This window comes from Schistocerca gregaria, chromosome X (genome assembly GCF_023897955.1).
Source record: "Schistocerca gregaria isolate iqSchGreg1 chromosome X, iqSchGreg1.2, whole genome shotgun sequence".
Classification (NCBI taxonomy): Eukaryota; Metazoa; Arthropoda; class Insecta; order Orthoptera; family Acrididae; genus Schistocerca; species Schistocerca gregaria.
The window spans coordinates 251,345,122-251,366,098 of record NC_064931.1 but is presented as its reverse complement, the minus strand read 5'-3'; the positions used below and the strand labels follow the sequence as shown (position 1 = coordinate 251,366,098).

At 42.2% G+C, this 20,977-nt stretch overlaps 1 protein-coding gene across 1 annotated transcript in view; it reads left to right on the top strand.

Annotated features, from left to right (window-relative positions):
• Positions 1-20,977, top strand: part of LOC126298759 (uncharacterized) — a 628,974-nt gene that overhangs the window by 164,009 nt on the left and 443,988 nt on the right. The window contains exon 3 of the mRNA XM_049990206.1: positions 10,450-10,514. Coding sequence (XP_049846163.1) covers positions 10,450-10,514 — 65 coding nt within the window. The remainder of the gene's footprint in view (positions 1-10,449; positions 10,515-20,977) is intronic.

Below are 20,977 nucleotides of genomic sequence, written 5' to 3'. Positions count from 1 at the left end.
TCAAAAGCTTTCTCTAAGTCTGAAACTATCTTAGTATTTTAAAAATTTAAGAAAAAGTACTTAAAAACTGAATATGGATGCTTGGACGGGAATTTGAACCGTTGTCATCCCGAATTTGAGTTCATGGTGTTCCTACTGCGCCACATTTCTCAGCCTGGCGCAGTGAATCACTACCGTTAACGTCCTCTAGCAGTGCTCAGGTAAACTTGAAAATCAAGCCAATATTTCAGTTGGCGACATCTTAGTTCTACGGTACTGTGGGTGTATGGTAAAATGAATTATGAAACAGCTACCAACAACTAAATTAGTAAAATGTGTAAGTCCCTTTATTAATCCCTACCATTACCGTTCATAAATAATAATTAAACATAATATAATTAATAATGATGTTATAAACACAAATATGATAGAATCCTTGAAAGTGAATTAGTACTGTTCGAATTAGTACTGTTTATACACTCCTGGAAACTGAAATAAGAACACCGTGAATTCATTGTCCCAGGAAGGGGAAACTTTATTGACACATTCCTGGGGTCAGATACATCACATGATCACACTGACAGAACCACAGGCACATAGACACAGGCAACAGAGCATGCACAATGTCGGCACTAGTACAGTGTATATCCACCTTTCGCAGAAATGCAGGCTGCTATTCTCCCATGGAGACGATCGTAGAGATGCTGGATGTAGTCCTGTGGAACGGCTTGCCATGGCATTTCCACCTGGCGCCTCAGTTGGACCAGCGTTCGTGCTGGACGTGGAGACCGCGTGAGACGACGCTTCATCCAGTCCCAAACATGCTGAAAGGGGGGACATATCCGGAGATCTTGCTGGCCAGGGTAGTTGACTTACACCTTCTAGAGCACGTTGGGTGGCACGGGATACATGCGGACGTGCATTGTCCTGTTGGAACAGCAAGTTCCCTTGCCGGTCTAGGAATGGTAGAACGATGGGTTAGATGACGGTTTGGATGTACCGTGCACTATTCAGTGTCCCCTCGACGATCACCAGAGGTGTACGGCCAGTGTAGGAGATCGCTCCCCACACCATGATGCCGGTTGTTGGCCCTGTGTGCCTCGGTCGTATGCAGTCCTGATTGTGGCGCTCACCTGCAGGGCGCCAAACACGCATACGACCGTCATTGGCACCAAGGTAGAAGCGACTCTCATCGCTGAAGACGACACGTCACCATTCGTCCCTCCATTCACGCCTGTCGCGACACCACTGGAAGCGGGCTGCACTATGTTGGGGCGTGAGCGGAAGACGGCCTAACGGTGTGCGGGACCGTAACCCAGCTTCATGGAGACGGTTGCGAATGGTCCTCGCAGATACCCCAGGAGCAACAGTGTCCCTAATTTGCTGGGAAGTGGCGGTGCGGTCCCCTACGGCATTGCGTAGGATCCTACGGTCTTGGCGTGCATCCGTGCGTCGCTGCGGTCCGGTCCCAGGTCGACGGGCACGTGCACCTTCCGCCGACCACTGGCGACAACATCGATGCACTGTGGAGACCTCACGCCCCACGTGTTGAGCAATTCGGCGGTACGTCCACCCGGCCTCCCGCATGCCCACTATACGCCCTCGCTCAAAGTCCGTCAACTGCACATACGGTTCACGTCCACGCTGTCGCGGCATGCTACCAGTGTTAAAGACTGCGATGGAGCTCCGTATGCCACGGCAAACTGGCTGACACTGACGGCGGCGGTGCACAAATGCTGTGCAGCTAGCGCCATTCGACGGCCAACACCGCGGTTCCTGGTGTGTCCGCTGTGCCGTGCGTGTGATCATTGCTTGTACAGCCCTCTCGCAGTGTCCGGAGCAAGTATGGTGGGTCTGACACACCGGTGTCAATGTGTTCTTTTTTCCATTTCCAGGAGTGTATGCCATTTTTTTAGAAGTTTTCAATCTGCATTTTCCGCTATGAGTAAGATGAAAGACAATGTGTCGGAACGCATATTTCTGATTGTTATTTCTTTGATATATGTAGAAATAGTTTAAGAGATTTCATTCGTCTCCGGGAGGAACAATATTCAAATCCCGTTCTGGTTGTCCAGATTCATATTCTCTAGTTTTCTCATAAATATCTACAGTTGGTTACCGGAAAGGTCTTTCTCTTTTTACTTGCGGTTTGAGTACTCAAAAACCTTACGGCATTATAACGTTCCTCGAATTGTAGTTTTTTACTAACTGGGTAGTGACGTCATACTGAACGTTGGTAGCGGAAGACTCCCAGAAGATCCTGCCATGCTGTTGACAAGCAGTAGATTTTCTTGCAAGCAGCGTTCCGCTTCCAGGGTGTTCGCCCACAGGCGGAAATTGTGGCCATATTTTTCTTCCGTGAAGAAAAATTGCAACGTCGTCGCGCATCCATATTTCTCCTGGCTACCTATGTCGCCTACTGGGACAAGCTGCTGGTTCCAATACAAAGGCAGCAATAAAGGCTTTTCGTATTGTTTCCTTATCGTCCTTCTAAATATTATTATTTGAAAAAAAATTACCCAATTGGCGAATACAAAACGTAATGTGCACTTCTCCGAACCACTGTTTAAATCGCCGTTCTTTAAGACAAACTTGTGATCATGGCGAAGGAATAACGCTAATGCCTGAATAATGTAAGGTAGGCCCTTAATATGAACTATGGCCACCAACAAGACTGAATCGATGTAAATCATGAAGGACACGCTGATTTTTCATTACTGAAACGGAAACCTCTTTGCCACACGTTGTTTTATATGACTATTTTTTCAGAGGAAACTGTGTTCTCATTTATTATTTTCTTGCAAACACTAAAGCTAACTTGTTAACAGTAGATCCCAAGAAGTCAATGGCTAGTTTTGTAAAATGGTTGCAGACTGAGGAAAAAAGTGAGCGCGTGTGTGTGTGTGTGTGTGTGTGTGTGTGTGTGTGGTGGGGGTGAAAGATATTTTTTGTTATTCAAAATAATAATTAATAAACCTTGGTAGGTAGCTATAGCTTTACGTTCTTAACTACCATATTTGTCAGCAGACTTATCATGAATGTAAGTCTTAGATTAGGATAATGTCTCCGGTCAGTCTGTTTATTATTCTTGTAACAACCGAAACGTTTCGGAGCTCATACTCCATTTTCAAGAACTATTTTTCTAGTTTCCAGCTTTACATCTGCTTCAGTTTTCCATCTAGCTTTAAACGTAACTATATAGCTGTTAATTTTACACGGATACAACATCTGCTGAAATTTAATGTAAAAAATAGTTGTGAATGTGAAGTTAAGATATTTACATTCAAGTTGCCTTGTCACGCCGTCTACAGTGTTTATTTCAGTATAAACGTAAGCATGAATAAAAATAATCTGAACGTTGTTTCTTAATAGAATCCATAAATGGAGAAACAAACTCCGTGGTACTGGAAGTAACAAGTTGTAAGCAGTCACCTGAGACTTGCAGTACGTATCGAAAATGTCAAATTCTGAAAAGTGTATATCCCCATAAGGATTTTTTGCAATGATGTAGATGGCAAATATTCAGTGGCAGAATGAAGATAAACATCAAAATTTTATTCGGAAATGAGTTTTACATTAAATTTCGTCTGAAACAGTAAACTCACAATATTAATAACTGTCTCGATGAGTTTGATCCAAGGAGCTAAACTGGCAGAGATGTTAATTAGAAAACATGAATTATAGTTCTCAACAGTAGAGCTTTAGCTCCAAAGTACGCCGGATGCTATAATAGTTTATTATTACTAAACACCCTACTCAGAACTACAACTTTATAAGAGCTGTCACACCTACATTGCAGCTATCATCTAGACTGATACAACAAATTTATAGTCTCATTCACAACTATGTTATTTGGCCCCTGCAGTTACATTATTGCTATAGGTATCTTTATCTTTGCGATTACAACTACGTCTCGATGTACGAGTTTTATGATACAACTATTTACCCTTTGAGTGCGGATGTTGTCAGTCATTTCGTATGTTTTCTTATTTCGTATGGTAACAGTTACAGATTCCCAAACCGCTTATCGCTTTGATACTTCATCCATGACCCAAAATATGCACCAAATATTTGTTTCCCCACGGAAAATTGCCAATGGACAGTAGCGTCTTTAGAACAATTACACGTTCAGTCTGATGGCATTGTATGAAAATATCTACCTAATACAATTAAACCTAAGCTGTTTCAAATCACGGCTCCAAGCTCACGAACATCACATGGCAATTATGTACTTTTTAGGTTCGTAGTTTAATTGCTTAGACCCTGTAGTCCGCAGCTCGAGGTCTCACGGTCGCGTTCTCGCTTCCCGAGCACGGGGTCCCGGGTTCGATTCCCGGCGGGGTCAGGGATTTTTCACTGCCTCGAGATGACTGGATGTTTGGGTTGTCCTCATCATTTCATCATCATTCATGCAAGTGGCAAGACTGGACTGCGAAAAGATTGGGAATTTGTACTGGCGCTGATAACCGCGTAGTTTAGCGCCCTACAATCCAGACATCATCATCGTCATCATCACAAACTCTGTAATATTCGCGTCTGTTGTTATAGGTACCTAATTCTGTAAGTTGAGCCTCGCGTAAAATCGTAGAGTCTATGATGTACTCGTAGTGTTACTGGTTGCAGTAAAATAACAGAGTGAAATCATCATTTGTTATGAGTAAGTATAGTTGATTTCCCGTTCTGACTATTCTGATGAAAGTATTCCAGTGGTCTGTCCGTTTCGTATGTTACATGACTGTCTTTCCATTTACAAATTACGAGTTGCATCTACGATGGCGCATTACAAATTGGCTGTCATATCTGTAACATGGCCTCACAGCTTTTTCCCTCTCCCATTTCATACTACGTGGACATAATTTTCTGTTTACCTACATGTTTTTGCCTTGTATAGTATTCACTTGCGGGAAAATCTCTGTTTTCTTCACAATGAGTTTTATTCGATTTCCTTTTACAATAATTTCATTTTGCATTTCGCAGTATCGTCAGTATGCACCCACATCCAAAACCAGCGGTTAATCCATCGTGCTGCAATGTGAAGGAGCGTGTTCTGTCTCCGGCGCTGAAAACGATTTCTCTCTGGTGGGAGAACTTCAGCGAGGATCCACTTAGCTTCGTGAGAACAATTGGCGACCCTACCATAAAATCAGCTTTTGGTCTCATTGATGGCCACTAAAATACCGTGAATTTTTCTATATTTGTGTTAAATAATAATTTTTACTATCACTAAAACTCAGTGGCAGTTATCTGGTACCAGAAAAAATTGCTCATTACTTCTCTAGTATCTTCTTTCTTCCATTGTTGACATAACTTGTGGCTCTATGCAGTGGCTAATGGGTTTAAAGGGTTCATCGCATTTTGACACTTGTGGTGGCACCTGGAAGTGCTTACGCACTTACGAAGTTTGCTACCTCAATTTTGAGAGTTGCCCACGAAGTGCTGCAGGCGAACGTAATAGCGGTAGCGATGGTGTACGTAAACTGACACCGACTTAATGTGCTTCATTTCTAGGGGTGAGTAGTACCCCGTAACTCTTCAGCCAATACTCTTTCGACCAGCGCCTGTCTACACAACTATTCATCGCCTTATCTCAGTTCTGTACGAAGCAGAGACGCTTTGAGTGTGAATTGCTATTACCTAACTTGATTCTTTCGGGATAAAGATGAACAGAGCCCATACTATCAAAAGTTAATACTCTTTTAAACGAGCTATGAGCACTATTTCGCTCATAACGGAATATTGTATTATGACTGAATTCGATTACCCATAACATCCCGAGAATCTACTCTTAAATTTTGGTAGTGCACAAAATTTATGTTTTAACTCCTCTTTTGAATACGCGCAATCTAAAAATTTCGAAAAAATATTTCCAGCAGAAACTAAACAAAAAATAGTCCAGGCCTTAGTTCTGTCAAACGCTTGCGTACGGTATGTGATATTCGGTCGTTTCATCACGTCAATGTTCTGTGCTGTTAGTGTGGCTACGACCGGAATGACGAGGTCATTTTAATTCGTTCTGTTATCTTCATTTACATCTATATATACATTTACATGTACATACATACCCCGCAAGCCACCATATGGTGCATGGCGGAGAGTACCTCGTAGCACTACTAATCATTTTCTTTCCTATTCCACTCGTAAATTCAGCGAGGGGAAACGACTGTCTTTGTGCTTCGGCAGGAGGCCTAATTTGTCTTATCTTAGTGGTCCTTACTCGCAATTTACGCTGGCTGCAACAGAATGGTTCTGCAGTGAACCTCAAATGCCGGTTCTCTAAATTTTCTCATTGCTGTTTCGCGAAATGAACGTCATTTTTCCTCCTGGGATTTCCACTTGACTTCACGAAGCATCTCCATAATACTCAAGTGTTGATCGAACCTACAGGTAGAAAACCTACCAGTTACCCTCTGAATCGCTTTCTTGGTCACCGATCTCCTCTATACCTATCACCACTCGCAGCATCTTGGCTGAACTTATGCATAATGCTAAAGATCTCGCAATCTCTCGCTCCAGTCAGCCATAAAATTCTGAAACAAGCTACCCTGTAGCTTGCGTCTTATTCAAAACAATCTCCGTCCAATAGGGGATTAAATCTTACTTTATCATCATTGGCGTAGATTCCGTCTCGGCGTAGCCGATCAGTTTTTCTTGTGAACCAGTATCTGTTACGTTATAAACCGCCCACGTCTTTTTCATCCTTACCAATTTCCATTTTCTTTCTGCCATCTCATCTGCTAATCTTACTTATCATCTTCTTCTCTACATTTGATTCCCTCTGGATTGCTGCCTTACATTTCCGTGAAATTTCGTCACATTTGAGAAGAACCTAATAAATAAGTTGCTTAACACAATTAATATAATTAATTATATAATAATTTCATATATTCGTTACTGTTCATGGGTTTATTATTATTATTATTATTATTATTATTATTATTATTATTATTACGATTTTTATTATAATCATACAACGTGTTTCAAGAGGAACTGTAAATATTATAGGAGGCGGCAGTATAAGCTAATTCGTATAAGCGTTCCATGGAACAGGTGTTCAGCTTTTCATTATTACAGAGATACAGGTGATAGAATTTAGACCAAACAAATGACCGCAAAAGATGTTAAATAAAGGTAAATGATTGAATTTATAAATTTCACCTCTGGGTTAAATGCTCTTTTTTAATTTTGTTGACAACACCACGTGTAGCTATTCTGAGGTCGTTTTGGCGTTGTTTTACTTAGACAGCACTATTCATAATCCTAAGGACCAATTCGTCTCTTATGTTTACTTTTTCTGTGTAGACTTCGCCTTTCAGCTATATCCACAGGCAAAAATCTCAGGGGGCAAGGTCCGATCCCTCTAACTGTGTTTACTGAAGAAGCCAATTTCAGTTGTAGCGATAACAGTAACACTTATAGCTCCAATCACTGATCCGACAAAGCCCCACATTCCTTCGTAGAGCCACATTTTCCAGAACGTTTCTCTGTAAATGTTTGGTGCGTCATAGTAGGCAATCAGTGTATTCAGTATTGGGTCTGTTGTGTTACCGCACACAGGGCCCCGTTACATATACTATTCTGAAAACGAGCTTCCAACGTTATTGGGTATGGTTTCCAGTACGACGAGGCCCCTGTGCACATTCTCGTAGTAAGGTGGCACATCATCTAACCATCTAAACTTATCACTCCCCGGAAGGTGGATCTGCAGAAATGGTCACCTTTGTTGGCTACCGAAGTCCGCGGAACTTACTCCCTTAGATTTTTACCTGTGGGAATGGTTGAAAGGCGAAGTCGTCAAAGAGAGAGTAAAGAGCAGAATTATAATGATGATCTCGCGAAGAACGTTTGGTTAGATGTAAGAGAGTTTTTGAATGGCCCAGGCCGGCCGGAGTGGCCGTGCGGTTTTGGGCGCTACAGTCTGGAGCCGAGCTACCGCTACGGTCGCAGGTTCGAATCCTGCCTCGGGCATGGATATGTGTGATGTCCTTAGGTTAGTTAGGTTTAATTAGTTCTAAGTTCTAGGCGACTGATGACCTCAGAAGTTAAGTCCCATAGTGCTCAGAGCCATTTGAACCATTTGACCCAGTGTTACCAAGTGAGACAAATGAATAAGTAAATAGACAAATAAATAAATAATTAAATAATGGTCGGAAATGAATAGTTAGTTCTTTATTGATATCGACATTTTACTCCTTCTAACAATAACTTCAGCTCACAACAGCTGTTCAAAGTGACGCCCACTAATTCCAATGCATGCATTACAACACCACATAAAATTATGTCGGATTCTCAGCTATCCGTGTTGTCTGTTGTAGAATCAGAGAGGATGCTAGAATCCTACTAACTAGTTACTTTTCAGTATCTGCTGCGCTCTTATACATCTGGCTGGCTCTGAGCACTATGGGACTTAACATTTTAGGTCATCAGTCCCCTAGAACTTAGAACTACTTAAACCTAACTAACCTAAGGACATCACACACATCCTTTCCCGAGGCAGGATTCGAACCTGCGACAGTAGCAGTTCCGCGGTTCCGGACTGAGCGCCTAGAACTGCTAGACCACCATGGCCGGCTCTTATACATCTGTAACGTTGTGTAGTCCCACAGAAGAAAATTCACCGTGAACAAATCACAAACGGTTGTGTATTATTTTTCAGTATGACGCCGCGAACGCCTATGCAAAAGCATAAACATTTTACAAATACGAGCGTTACGCATTGTTGACTTAAGATCTCGCACTACTTTTAATGTTCATTTCCAACATTGATAACTTTATCCCACAATACTCACTGCTTGAATATAAATAGCACAGGATGCAAAATGAACCATTATTTTCGCTTATGTATTTGATTTTCATTATACTAACGTTCTTGATATAGATTCATTCTTCCGTCGCTGCGTGGCGTAGTAATTTCACAGTTATAAATGAAAAACTCAATCTTGTGGATGCACTACAATATTAATTTATTTAGCGGACCGGTTTATGACATAAAAGGCTGTTGTAAGACTATAGCTTAACATCGTCATCGTGTACTGTACCGTGAAGCGGGAGATATGAAAGTGATCTACGCTTAAAACTTACTTTATATCCAAACGGTACATTTCCGGACATGGATTTCGTATAAAATTGTTATCTCTGAAGTCCCCTCCACAACCCATAAAAACGTATAATAGGAATTTTGAAACACCGTACATAAGTGAAGCAGAGACGATTGGGGATTCATTCTAGTGACGATTCGGCCAGCAAATTGGGAAATCTACTGACATATTCGACGTGGACAACGGATAAGTTTTTGTGGCACGGTGACTGGGAATCGGTATCTCGAATACGATGAAGTTGTTTGGCTGATTGCTTGCTACTGTCGTCGAGTAAGCGACAAAATGCGGGACGTGCACGACTCATCGCAGAACGTGGATGACGTAGGCTTGCCGCTCTATAAAGCAGCGATCTGTCACAGAGTACAATGCTGCTGCAGATACATATTTTTTGTAGCACACCGTTCATCTCACATTTTAGAACACGGGACTCGTCAACAGACTACCCCTAAGTTTTCCCATTAACTCAGCGACGTCGTCAGTTACGATTGCAGAGCCCAGGACCATAAAGAATGGATCATTGATCAATGGAGATGTGTTTGCTGGTAGGATGACTCATATTTCTTGTCAAGCCAGCCTGATGTTCGTGACCGGGCGAACGGCTACTCGAAACACGCGCCGTGCCACGGACACTGGCCAATTAGCACAGTATTATGCTATGGGGGACAATCACCTGGGCTTCCATGGGACACGCAGAAGTAACCGCTGGCACTGTGTGAATATTACTGTCGACGATATGCACTGCTTCATGCCTGAAGTCTTTCCCAACAGCGATATTCTTCAGAAACACTCTATCATAAATTTGAGAAGGATATGGCAGTCCACAGGTACAACAGTACAAGAAAAGATGAGTTTTATTCCTCATTACCAAAGCTGTCAGTAACTCAGAAATTAGATCAGTGTGGAGCCAAAATTTTTCGATATGTTGCCCAATATCGTAATGTGTTTAACAGACGCAAAAAAAACTAGCCTAACCTTTCTTCTGGAGAATTCATGCTCAATAAATGAATTTTAGTTAAAACTGATATCGTGAGTAACTAAAAAAAAGCAATAAATAAATTTAAGTGTATTACTGCTTACATGAGTAGTATTAACAGATTTCATTCTTATTTGATTGAAGCCAGTGTAGTATTTAGCAACTTCTAAATGGCCAACGTGTATCAATAGTCATAAACAAATCATATATATGAAGCATGTAAATTGGTTGTTACATATCATTTCGACAGACTTCGTACAAATGATCTATGAAATATGTAATAAGTTGGCTAACAGCTCAGTGATTGTCTCGAGTGTAGCATATTTCTCTCTCTACTACCCTGTCTATCCACAAATTTTAAGATTGAACGGAGTGTCTCACACTTTTTTCCTTTTGTTCCAGGAAAGGCTGTTTCCGTTGCGTAGTTATTCACGAAAAGCACCACAACGTTCTGCAGTACAAGGAGAGTGAGTATCTCTTATTCTTAACACCGACACAGTATCTCGGTTTATTTTATTCTTGACCTCACGCCACACTTGCCTCTCCGTGAAGATACCCTCAGCCCCAGTCGGCGGCGGAGCGCGGCTTTTCAGCAACCACTCTGTGTATTCTAACATGCAACGGGTCGAGGCCTTTGTCTCTTTTAGCATTCTACACATCTCAGAACGCTTCACTCGAACTGAGAGTAGAAGGGTGTAGAACAGCCGTCTGACAGTTGCGATGTTAAACCTCAACACAAAAAATGCGTATTCTTCTGTGTGCATCTGTATGTGTACATGTGCGAGCGCGAATGGCTGAGTGCGGCAGCGTAGGCGCGCTCTTGGCAGCGGTTTTCCACCGTATGTATCAGAAGGGAAGGGAAGGGGGTGGTATCAGTTTTTAAATATTTTATTACATCAGGTCAATTAATTTCGGGAGCTACGCACATTGATGAAGCGGAGCTGTAAGCTTAATTACGTTGTTAATTTCATTTCAGATGATGATGACTGACCTCTATTTAGACATGGGATTCCTTGTTACAGCCATCTGTAAATATTTTGCACAGACTTGTTCCAATTATAGCCTGTGTTAAAGACAGTAAATCTAATTCGTCAGCGATGCGTTGGCGGCCACCAATAATGGTTCACAGACGATTTATGCATTAACAGGAACTACCGTGTTAAGCGAAAAAAATATTGTTCTGGAACGATGGTTTATGAAATACAGTTTCAGGCGTTACAGTACTCAGAAATCACTCCAGGTAAATGTCTCGACATTTCCTACAGTGCCGCACGGAGTGGTCGCGGGGTTTAACGCATCCTGTCGTGGACTGCGCGGCCCCTCCCGCCGGAGGTTCGAGTCCTCCCTCAGGCATGGATGTGTGTGTTGTTCTTAGCATAAGTTAGTTTAAGCTACTTTAAGTAGTGCGTAAGTCTAGGGACAATGACCTAAGCAGTTCGGTCCCTTAGGTATTCACACACATTTGAACGTTTTTTCCTACAGTATTTCGGTAAAAGTTTTGTTCCAAATAGCAGCACATATTGTAAGCTTATTTAGCTCTATACCTTATTTTCACGTCCTTTTTTTTAATAATTTCCTCAGACTAACAACGGACCAGTACCATACATGCACCATAAAATCGACCTGCAAGAAATTTTATACACTTGGTTTGTTCCCCTTATGTCACAGTCGTGAAGATAAGTTTGGGCTGCATAAGCGAGCACCTGTGACGCAGTTAAATGGATATCGGGGTGATCGTATTGTGGGAAACTATGTCGAGCGCAGTGGCCGAGCGGTTCTAGGCGCTTCAGTCTGGAACCGCGCGACCGCTACGGTCGCAGGTTTGAATCCTGCCTCGGGCATGGATGTGTGTGATGTCCTTAGGTTAGTTAGGTTTAATTACTTCTAAGTTCTAGGGGACTGATGACCTCAGATGTTAAGTCCCATACTGCTCAGAACCATTTGAACCATTTGTTTTTGGGAAATAATGAACCCAGTCAACGAAAAGTTCTGCTTTGACTCATCACGTTATCAAAATGACAACGAACTATTCCCTAAACCTCTTACCACACTACAGATTAGTGTGGCACCTCAACAAGTTATCGCACATTGTCTTCAACTCAGAACCAAATTGTCACTTTCCTGTGGAGTTATTTGGGTGATATGAAATCTCTTTGTCTGTCTCCTCTTTCAATTTGAAAGTCCATTCTTTTCTGATGCAGTCTAGTGGAAGCTGCAGCACTGGCGAATATGATGGGTTTGTTTATAAATAACTTTCTGCTACCAGTCACGATTTTCGTTCATTATGTTTTAAATGATTCGTTTAGGAAAATGACTCCCATTTTCAAGTGTGTGTGTTTCTTAGTATCGTGCCATTTTTGGTTTTGCTGACGATGTGTGGGGTTATGCTTTGTTTTGTAGCTTATCTCCAACATATAAAAAACGTACAATTTTTAGCTGGTTATTGATTTTTATGCGTAGTTAGTGGCGAAATTTGGAAGAACTTGTAGTTACAGTTTTCTTATGGTCTATTTGTGCAGAGTCTCACACATGTTAAAGATCGCTCACAACTGTCAAACTGTCAGTGCACAGTACAAATCGAAATAACTTGCATAGACAAACGGTTACAAAGGTGTTTATTGATGTGATTGACAGAGAGAATGTTACAGGTCCACCACAGATATGCTTTTGCACAGAAAGTATTTATCTTAACAATCTGGAGTACAATTTGCTTATATCTGTTTTACATTAGTGTTTATTTCTATGTGCTTCTACCTTTTTTATGTACATTGTCGAAGCACATGAAGAAAAATGAAAAACTAGAAAGTGAATCGGTGAATTTCTTCAGATGCTTCGACAATATGCTTGAATAAAAGTAGTAACATAAAAATATATACAAATAAACACCATTGTAAAGTAGATGTAAGAAAATTGTAATACACATTGTTCTGATGAATACCTTCCATACAGAATCATATCTGTGGAGGACTTGTGACATTACCTCTGTCAACTACATCTAAAAGCATCTTTGTAACTGGTTATATATGTTCGTTATTTCGATGTGTACTGTGCACTGACAGTTGTGAGTGTTGTTTTACATGTGTGAGACTCTGCACAAATGGACCATGAGAAGACTGTAAGTACAGCTTCTTTCAAATTTTGCCACTAACTACATATAAAAATCAATAACAAACGAAAAACTGAGCGTTTTTTATATATTGCAGTAAAGTCAATAAAACAAATCAGAACCTCACACATCGAAAACATCAAAAAATGGCATAATATAAAGAAATGCACACTATAATTTAGAAATCATTTTCCAAAACGCGTACATTAAAATATAATAAAGGATTATCGTGAGTGATAGCAGAAAGTTACTCATAAACAAACCCATTGTTTTCCCAGTAGTAGGCTTTCAAAGAAAAAAAAAAAAAACATGTATAATGAAGAAAATCAGATTGGGGAATATCTTTTCCAGTATACTAACCTAAACTGAATCACTGCCCCGTTTCTCAATGGCTGTTAGTACAGGTTACGATGAAACTGAGTCAAAAGCCTTATCAAAATCTATGAATATCAGAATGGTACTTCATTGTCATTGTTCAGTTCCTCAGTTTCTTTCCCGACTTGCAAACAGTGCATTGTGCTACACTCACTTCTAAAACCACCTTGTTTATTTGCGTGTTTAAACTCTATTTTTTCATTTTCATTTTTAATTTTATAGTAATGATAATTGGTTATATGGTAGGCTGAAAGTCCTCTCCATTTCTCTTCAGCATTTTCAAAATTAAAGTAGCCAAATGAGAAGGGGGAAAGGAAGACCATAAAGCCATATCTCAGAATAAATGAACCGTTGCTTCTTCCGATTTCGTTAGACGTTTTGCTGTATGTAATTTTGTGTTCAAGATACTGCAGTTATTTATATGATTTCGGAAAGAGATTGGAAATGTCAGGCTGCTGCACACTTTGCTCAACAGATCAGCCTGTGTCACCTACATTTCAAGAAATAATATGGAAGCTAAATAAAGATTGTCGTTGTTCTCTTCTACATCTGTTTGTGCATATACACACATAAAAAAACTCCTGAAGATAGACATTGACTGTGGATACTGTATCACAGACACAGTCCCTTTGACTGTTCAGATATGTCACTAAACCCGCCCAAAGATGTAGACAACCATGTATGAGCATCGCCTATTAGACAGAGGGGGTCCGACATCTAATCAGTTCCAGAAGAGGAGGAGGAGATTAGTGTTTACGTCCCGTCGATAACGAGGTCATTAGAGCCGGAGCACCAGCTGGGATTAGGGAAGGATAGGGAAGGAAACCGTCCGTGCCCTTTCAAAGAAACCATCCCGGCATTTGACTAAAACGATTTAGGGAAATCACGGAAAACCTAAATCAGGATGGCCGGAGACGGCTTTGAACCGTCCTCATCCCGAATGCGACTCCAGTGTGCCAACCACTGCGCCACCTCGCTCGGTAATGAGTTCCAGTCATTCCACCAGGAGGAGGTACAGCTGGCCACTGTGGCCGAGCGGTACTAGGCGCTTCAGTCTGGAACCGCGCTGCTGTTACGGTCGCAAGTTCGTATCCTACCTCGGGCATTCGATGGCATGCCTCGCTCAGGCCGTTCAATAGCTACTACTGTAGTGGATGATTTCTACGTACGGATTATGGCTCGCAGAAACCCTGACAGCAACGCCACTATGTTGAATAATGCTTTTCGTGCAGCTATAGGAAGTCGTGTTACGACTGAAACTGGGCGCAATAGACTGCATGATGCGCAGCTTCACTCCCGACGCCCATGGTGAGATCCATCTTTGCAAACACGACACCATGCACCGCGATACAGATGGGCTCAACAACATGCCGAATGGACCGCTCAGGATTGGCATCACGTTCTCTTGACCGATGAGTGTCGCATATGCCTTCAACCAGACAATCGTCGGAGATTTGTTTGGAGGCAACCCGGTCAGGCTGACCGCCTTAGACACACTGTCCAGCGATTGCAGGTGGAGGTTCCTTGCAGTTTTGGGGTGGCATTATGGGGGGGGGGGGGGGACGTACACCGCTGGTGGTCATGGAAGGCGCCGTAACCGCTGAAGGAAGCGTGAATGCCATCCTCCGACCGGTAGTGCAACCGTATCGGCAGCGTATTGGCGAGGCATTCGCCTTCATGGACGACAATTAGCGCCCCCATCGTGGACACCTTGTGAATGACTTCCTTCAGGATAATGAGATCGCTCTTCTAGAGTGGCCAGCATGTTCTCCAGACATGAACCCTATCGAACATGCCTGGGATGGATTGAAAAGGCCTGTTTATCGATGACGTGCCCCACCAACCACTCTGAGGGATCTACGCCGAATCGCCGTCGAGGAGTGGGACAATCTGGACCAACAGTGCTTGATGAATTTTTGGATAGTATGTACGCCGAATACAGGCATGCATCAATGCAAGAGGATGTGTTACTGGGTTTTAGAGGTACCAGTGTGTACAGCAATCTGGACCATCACCTCTGAAGGTCTCGCTTTATGGTGGTACAACATGCAGTGTGTGGCTTTCATGAGCAATAAAAAGGTCGGAAATGATGTTTATGTTGATCTCCATTCTAATTTTCTGTACAGGTTCCGTAACTCTCGGAACGGAGGTGATGCAATTTTTTTTTTTTTTTTTTTATGGTGTATAATGTCACACGCCACGACCTTGTTACGGCAGAGTTCATAGTGGCTACTCATCATTTGAGTGACAGATCACTCTTAAAATTTGGAAAACATCTAATTTGTGAGTTATATTTACGTTAGTGATTTTTTGAGTGTGATCTTCAGTGGCATGTGCTGTACCTACTGTACTGTAGAACGGTTTCGTTTTTATTAATAATTGACCGTCTTGATAGTATCTCACCATATAGGGTGACCAGTAATTGTTGACTTCAAAGATTACTGGTGGAATTCACACTAACAAAAAAACTAAAAGTTCTGTTACAACTTATTGCCGGAAACGATTTGTTTATGAGGCAACTTCGTGGTAGTGTGTGCACGAAGGAAACACTGCGCCGCGTGCATTCTAAACATACAGTCACTTCAAAAATGGCTCTAAGCACTATGGGACTTAACGTCTGAGGTCATCAGTACCCTAGACTTAGAACTACTTAAACCTAACTAACCTAAGGACATCACACACATCCATGCCCGAGGCAGGATTCGAACCTGCGACCGTAGCAGCAGCGCGATTCCGAACTGAAGTGCTTAGAACCGCTCGGTCACAGAGGCCTGCTGACAGTCAGTTGTTGTGGTTGTTAGAAGACTACGAAGTATGGAAAGGGACAGAAAGGTCAAAATCCTGCAGCTGCTGCTGCTCGTTCGTATGCTGCACGTCTTCCTGGCAGACGACATCCCACTCCAAGAACATTTGGGTCGCTAACTCTTCATTTCGGAGATGCACCTGCGATAGTCAGTGCTAGGGGACCGCGACGACGCCTAGCAGATCCAGGAGGCGCTTCTGCATTCTGTGGAACGCTGCCGAATACTAGTACTCAGAGGTTAGCTGCACGCCATGGACTGATCTGACCATCAGATGTGCATAGCGATCTGTCTCTCTCAAACGACGTGTTACTGACACAAATGTCCTTGGAGTGGGATGTCGTCTGCCAGGACAACATGCAATATACATACAGGCAGCAACAGGAGCACCAGAATTCTGATCTCCCTGATCGTATTTGAAAATTTAAATTAGTAGTACGTTCCTTTGGGACCAAGCTGCTGAGGTCATCGGTCCCTAGGCTTATAGACTACTGAATCTAACTTGAACAAACTTACGCTAAGGACAGCATACACACCCATGCCCGAGGGACGAAACGAACTTCCGACAGGGGGGGGGGGGGGGGGGGGAGCCGCGCGAACCGCGCAAGGCGCCTAAGACTGTGCGGCTTCCACCCGCGGCTCCTTGATCCTAAATGAAAACCATATCGGCCAGTTCATCGTTTCTGTCAGCTGAGGCAAACAAACTGTTTACAGTCCACGCCAGAGCGCTGCGGCGGTGTGTTTCATTCCTGCACACACAACCACGACGATGGTCTTCTTGCCCATTTTTTATGTGTTTGCTTCAGTTTTAAAAGTGTTTAAGACAAATAGAAAAGGATCTCCTAGTAAACCATAAACCGATCACAATTACTGTAAAACGAAAAATACACATTGTAATACTGTCTGCAAGTCGTGAACCCAACTAAGGGACTGAACAGTCAATATAAATTACCATTTCGTCTGAGATTCATAGATTTTTTGAGAAAATTTCGCATTGGTTTTTAACGAAATTTGTACTAACGGCTCTTGAAAAAATAGGACAGTGATTCAACATAAGCGAACAGTCCCGTCCATCGAGGAGTGAGGCAACTAGTGTGATGGGGTCAAATTTCTCATCAGCTGTTTTCACAACATATCGTTTCATAAAGAGCGACACCGAGCGAGGTGGCGCAGTGGTTAGCACACTGGACTCGCATTCGGGAGGACGACGGTTCAATCCCGTCTCCGGCCATCCTGATTTAGGTTTTCCGTGATTTCCCTAAATCGTTTCAGGCAAATGTCGGGATGGTTCCTTTGAAAGGGCACGGCCGATTTCCTTCCCAATCCTTCCCTAACCCGAGCTTGCGCTCCGTCTCTGATGACCTCGTTGTCGACGGGACGTTAAACACTATCACCACTACCACCACCATCATAAAGAGCGCTTCTTCGCAGTTATAGGGCGATGTGGGACGTCTCTCGCATTGAATAGTCAGATCGATAGGCGTAGAAAGAGTGGGAGGAAATAGTTAATATCTTTGCGGGTGAACAACTGGATGATGAAGTAAAAAGGGAACTAGGTAAGCAATGGTTTTTATTTAGAAGCAACTTTTATTTAATAGACATGCAAATATCTGTAATCTTTGCGTAACTCAGCTTAAAATATGTGTGTGATTATATTTTACGTGGAATAATTATTACTATTATTTCGCTGTTTTATAATAAATATATTTCTTGAAATAATCTTCGCTGTTTCGCTTCTTTCCAGCAGATTTAATAAATGCGTACTACAACTAACGACACGTACTGAATAATATGCTTTTAATAACATTAAACTTAAAGTACAACTAATTAAAGTGAAATCCATGAGAAAAAAATGAAATGAAACGAGTGTATGTAGTAATCTTCTGCATCTGTGTTTTACACTTATGCATAAAAAGATCAGCTAACAAATCCCCGTACAGGGCACTCCGTCGTGTAGCTCTAAGTGTTACATTGTTACTAATTACCTTACAGTCAATCATATGAGCAACATCTGAAATTTTGTTCCTGGTCATGAATGGATAACCTCAACTCCACCAAATGATCTCAGAGACGTTCTCAAGTAACTGAGAACCTGGCTCTCATGATTTCTCAGAGCATTACTGAAAACGTCGAACGTATTCTTACTTCTTGCTGCAGACGGTGTACCCGATATTATTTCGTTTTCCTGGACTTATGTTCTGAACAATTGCATTAGCTGTTGCGAAGACCTTCTATGCCGAGGGCGATCAATGCATGCTGAAAGCGAAGAACCAGATTGGTTTTTCCTGCTTTTGAATGCTGACAATCCTGGTTGCCAACGATTGGTCGACATTTCATATAGGGCAAGAATTGCTGTATAGCATCACCTTTGAGCTGGACAGGGATTGTCGCACTCCCACCACCCTTTCCCAATACCTCACTGTGCTACTGCCGCTAATAAAGACTGGAACAAAATCCATATCAGGATTTGATCGCAGGTGCTGGAGTGAGGGAAACATTCTGTTATATCTAATTACTTAGCGGCGGACCAGTCGACTGAACATGTCACATATTGGTTTACCAGTTCGTTATCGACGCAAATTGCATTTGCCTCTTAATATATTCCATTTTTATTGCACACGTCATGCATATGATTTGAAGAAACGAAATATATCATACATATGCCACTTATTAGTTTTCCTTTCCCGCTGTCTCATCCAGCTGGAAAACCAGATTCGGGAAAATTAAGTAACTGTTGTGATTATAGTAGCAATTAGCTCTCGCCTAATCCCATCAATTCGTGTATTATTAATTACATGACAAATGTATTAATCTTTGAACGATGAAATGCGTTTGCAATCAATTACTGTTTTAATTACCGTTTGCAAGATCTGCTCAGTGGCGACGCGTAAATGAACCTTCTTTTTCTCTAAAATTATGTAGTTTCCTTCGACGAGAATGCTATCAGAGGCAGCAACTGAACTCAAGTACGCACGGCGTGTAGCTAATAGCTTCGCGTTTAGTTGCATACAAGTAATAATTTTTTAACTGATCGTACAGTATGTGAATGGCGTATTTTCAGTTTCTAGAAATCTTTTAACTACTGCGTTTGTGTCTAATAGATTTAGGCTTATGCCAATTTACTAAAGAGCGAGGTGAAGCGGTGGTGAAAATGCTGGATTCGCATTCTGGAAGTGCGTGGTTCAAATCCCCGTTTGGCGACGCAGGTTTAGATTTTTCACCTATCCGAGCTAGTGTTCTGTTTCTAATTACCGTGACTGTTATAAGTTTAATCAATAAATAAAATTTTTGATTCTGCTTCTTGAAGGTAGCTTCTTACTTCATGTTTACCGGCTCTTTCCCCGCGGCGCACTACTTTCTTCACTATTCAAATAGCACTACAGGCATTCATTGAAAAGGTATGTTGAGCGTGGCTGAGGATGTGTGACGTGGGCATTGTAAAATAGCACCCAGTCACCTGGCTGAAGTAGTATTTAACTCATTTTGTTTTCCTCTGGCAGTAACAATGAATAAAGTTATTTAACATCCCATCAGTTCAGTGGCTGGTAGGCGTGCTACAGAATCCTAACAAACTGTAGCGTGTTGATGCTGTCGCCATTAATACTAGAAGTTATGATACTCCAGATCGTATAAGTGCCGTGGTAAATAATGAAGTCCTGGGACGTCCGCTATTACTCTGAAGCCTTTTTCCTGGTTTTCTCCCTATATTTATTTACTGTTCGAATTTTAACTTTTTAATTACATTAGCACTGCATTGTCAAAGATGATTTTCATTGCCTCCGTTCCTCAATCTAGACGAGTAACATCTTTTCCAATGTTTCAAGAATGAAATTTTTGTCTTGTAGTGGAGTGATCGCTGACATGAAATTGCCAGGCATATTAAAACTGTGTGTCGGGCCATGACTCGAACTCGGGACATTTGCCTTTCAGGGGCAAGTGCTCTACCGACTGAGCTACCCAAGCACGGTTCTCGATCCCTTCTCGCAGCTTTACTTCCGCCAGTACCTAATCTCCTTCCTTCCAGACTTTAGAGCCGGCCGTGGTGGCCGAGCGTTTCTAGGCGCTTGAGTCCGGAACCATGCGACTGCTACGGTCGCTGGTTCGAATCCTGCCTCGGGCATGGATCTGTGTGGTGTCTTTAGGTTAGTTCGGTTTAAGTAGTTGTATATTCTACGGGACTGATGACCTCAGATGTCAAGTCTCATAGTGCTCAGAGCCATTTGAACCAGACTTTAGAGAAGTGCTCGTGCGAAACTTGCAAGACTGCTACTGGAATAAAGGATGTTGCGGAGTGAAGATTTCATTCTGGAAACATACCCTAAACTGTGGCTAAGCCATGTCTCTCTAATATCATTTCTTCTAAAAGTGGTAGTCTTGGAAACTCCCTAACATCCTTTTTTCCACGAGTGGTACTCTTGCAAAGTATGCTGAAGAACTTCTCTTGAGTTTGGGAGGTAGGAGGTGAGGTACTGACGGAAGTAAAGCTGTGAGGACGGGTAGCAAGTCGTGTTTGGGTAACTCAGCCGGTAGAGTACTTGCCCGTGAAAGGCAAAGGTCCCGAGTTCGAGTCACAGTCCAGCATACGGCTTTAACCTGGCAGGAACTTTTCCAAAGTTGTTTGCAAGTATTGAAGCTGCACTGACGACGA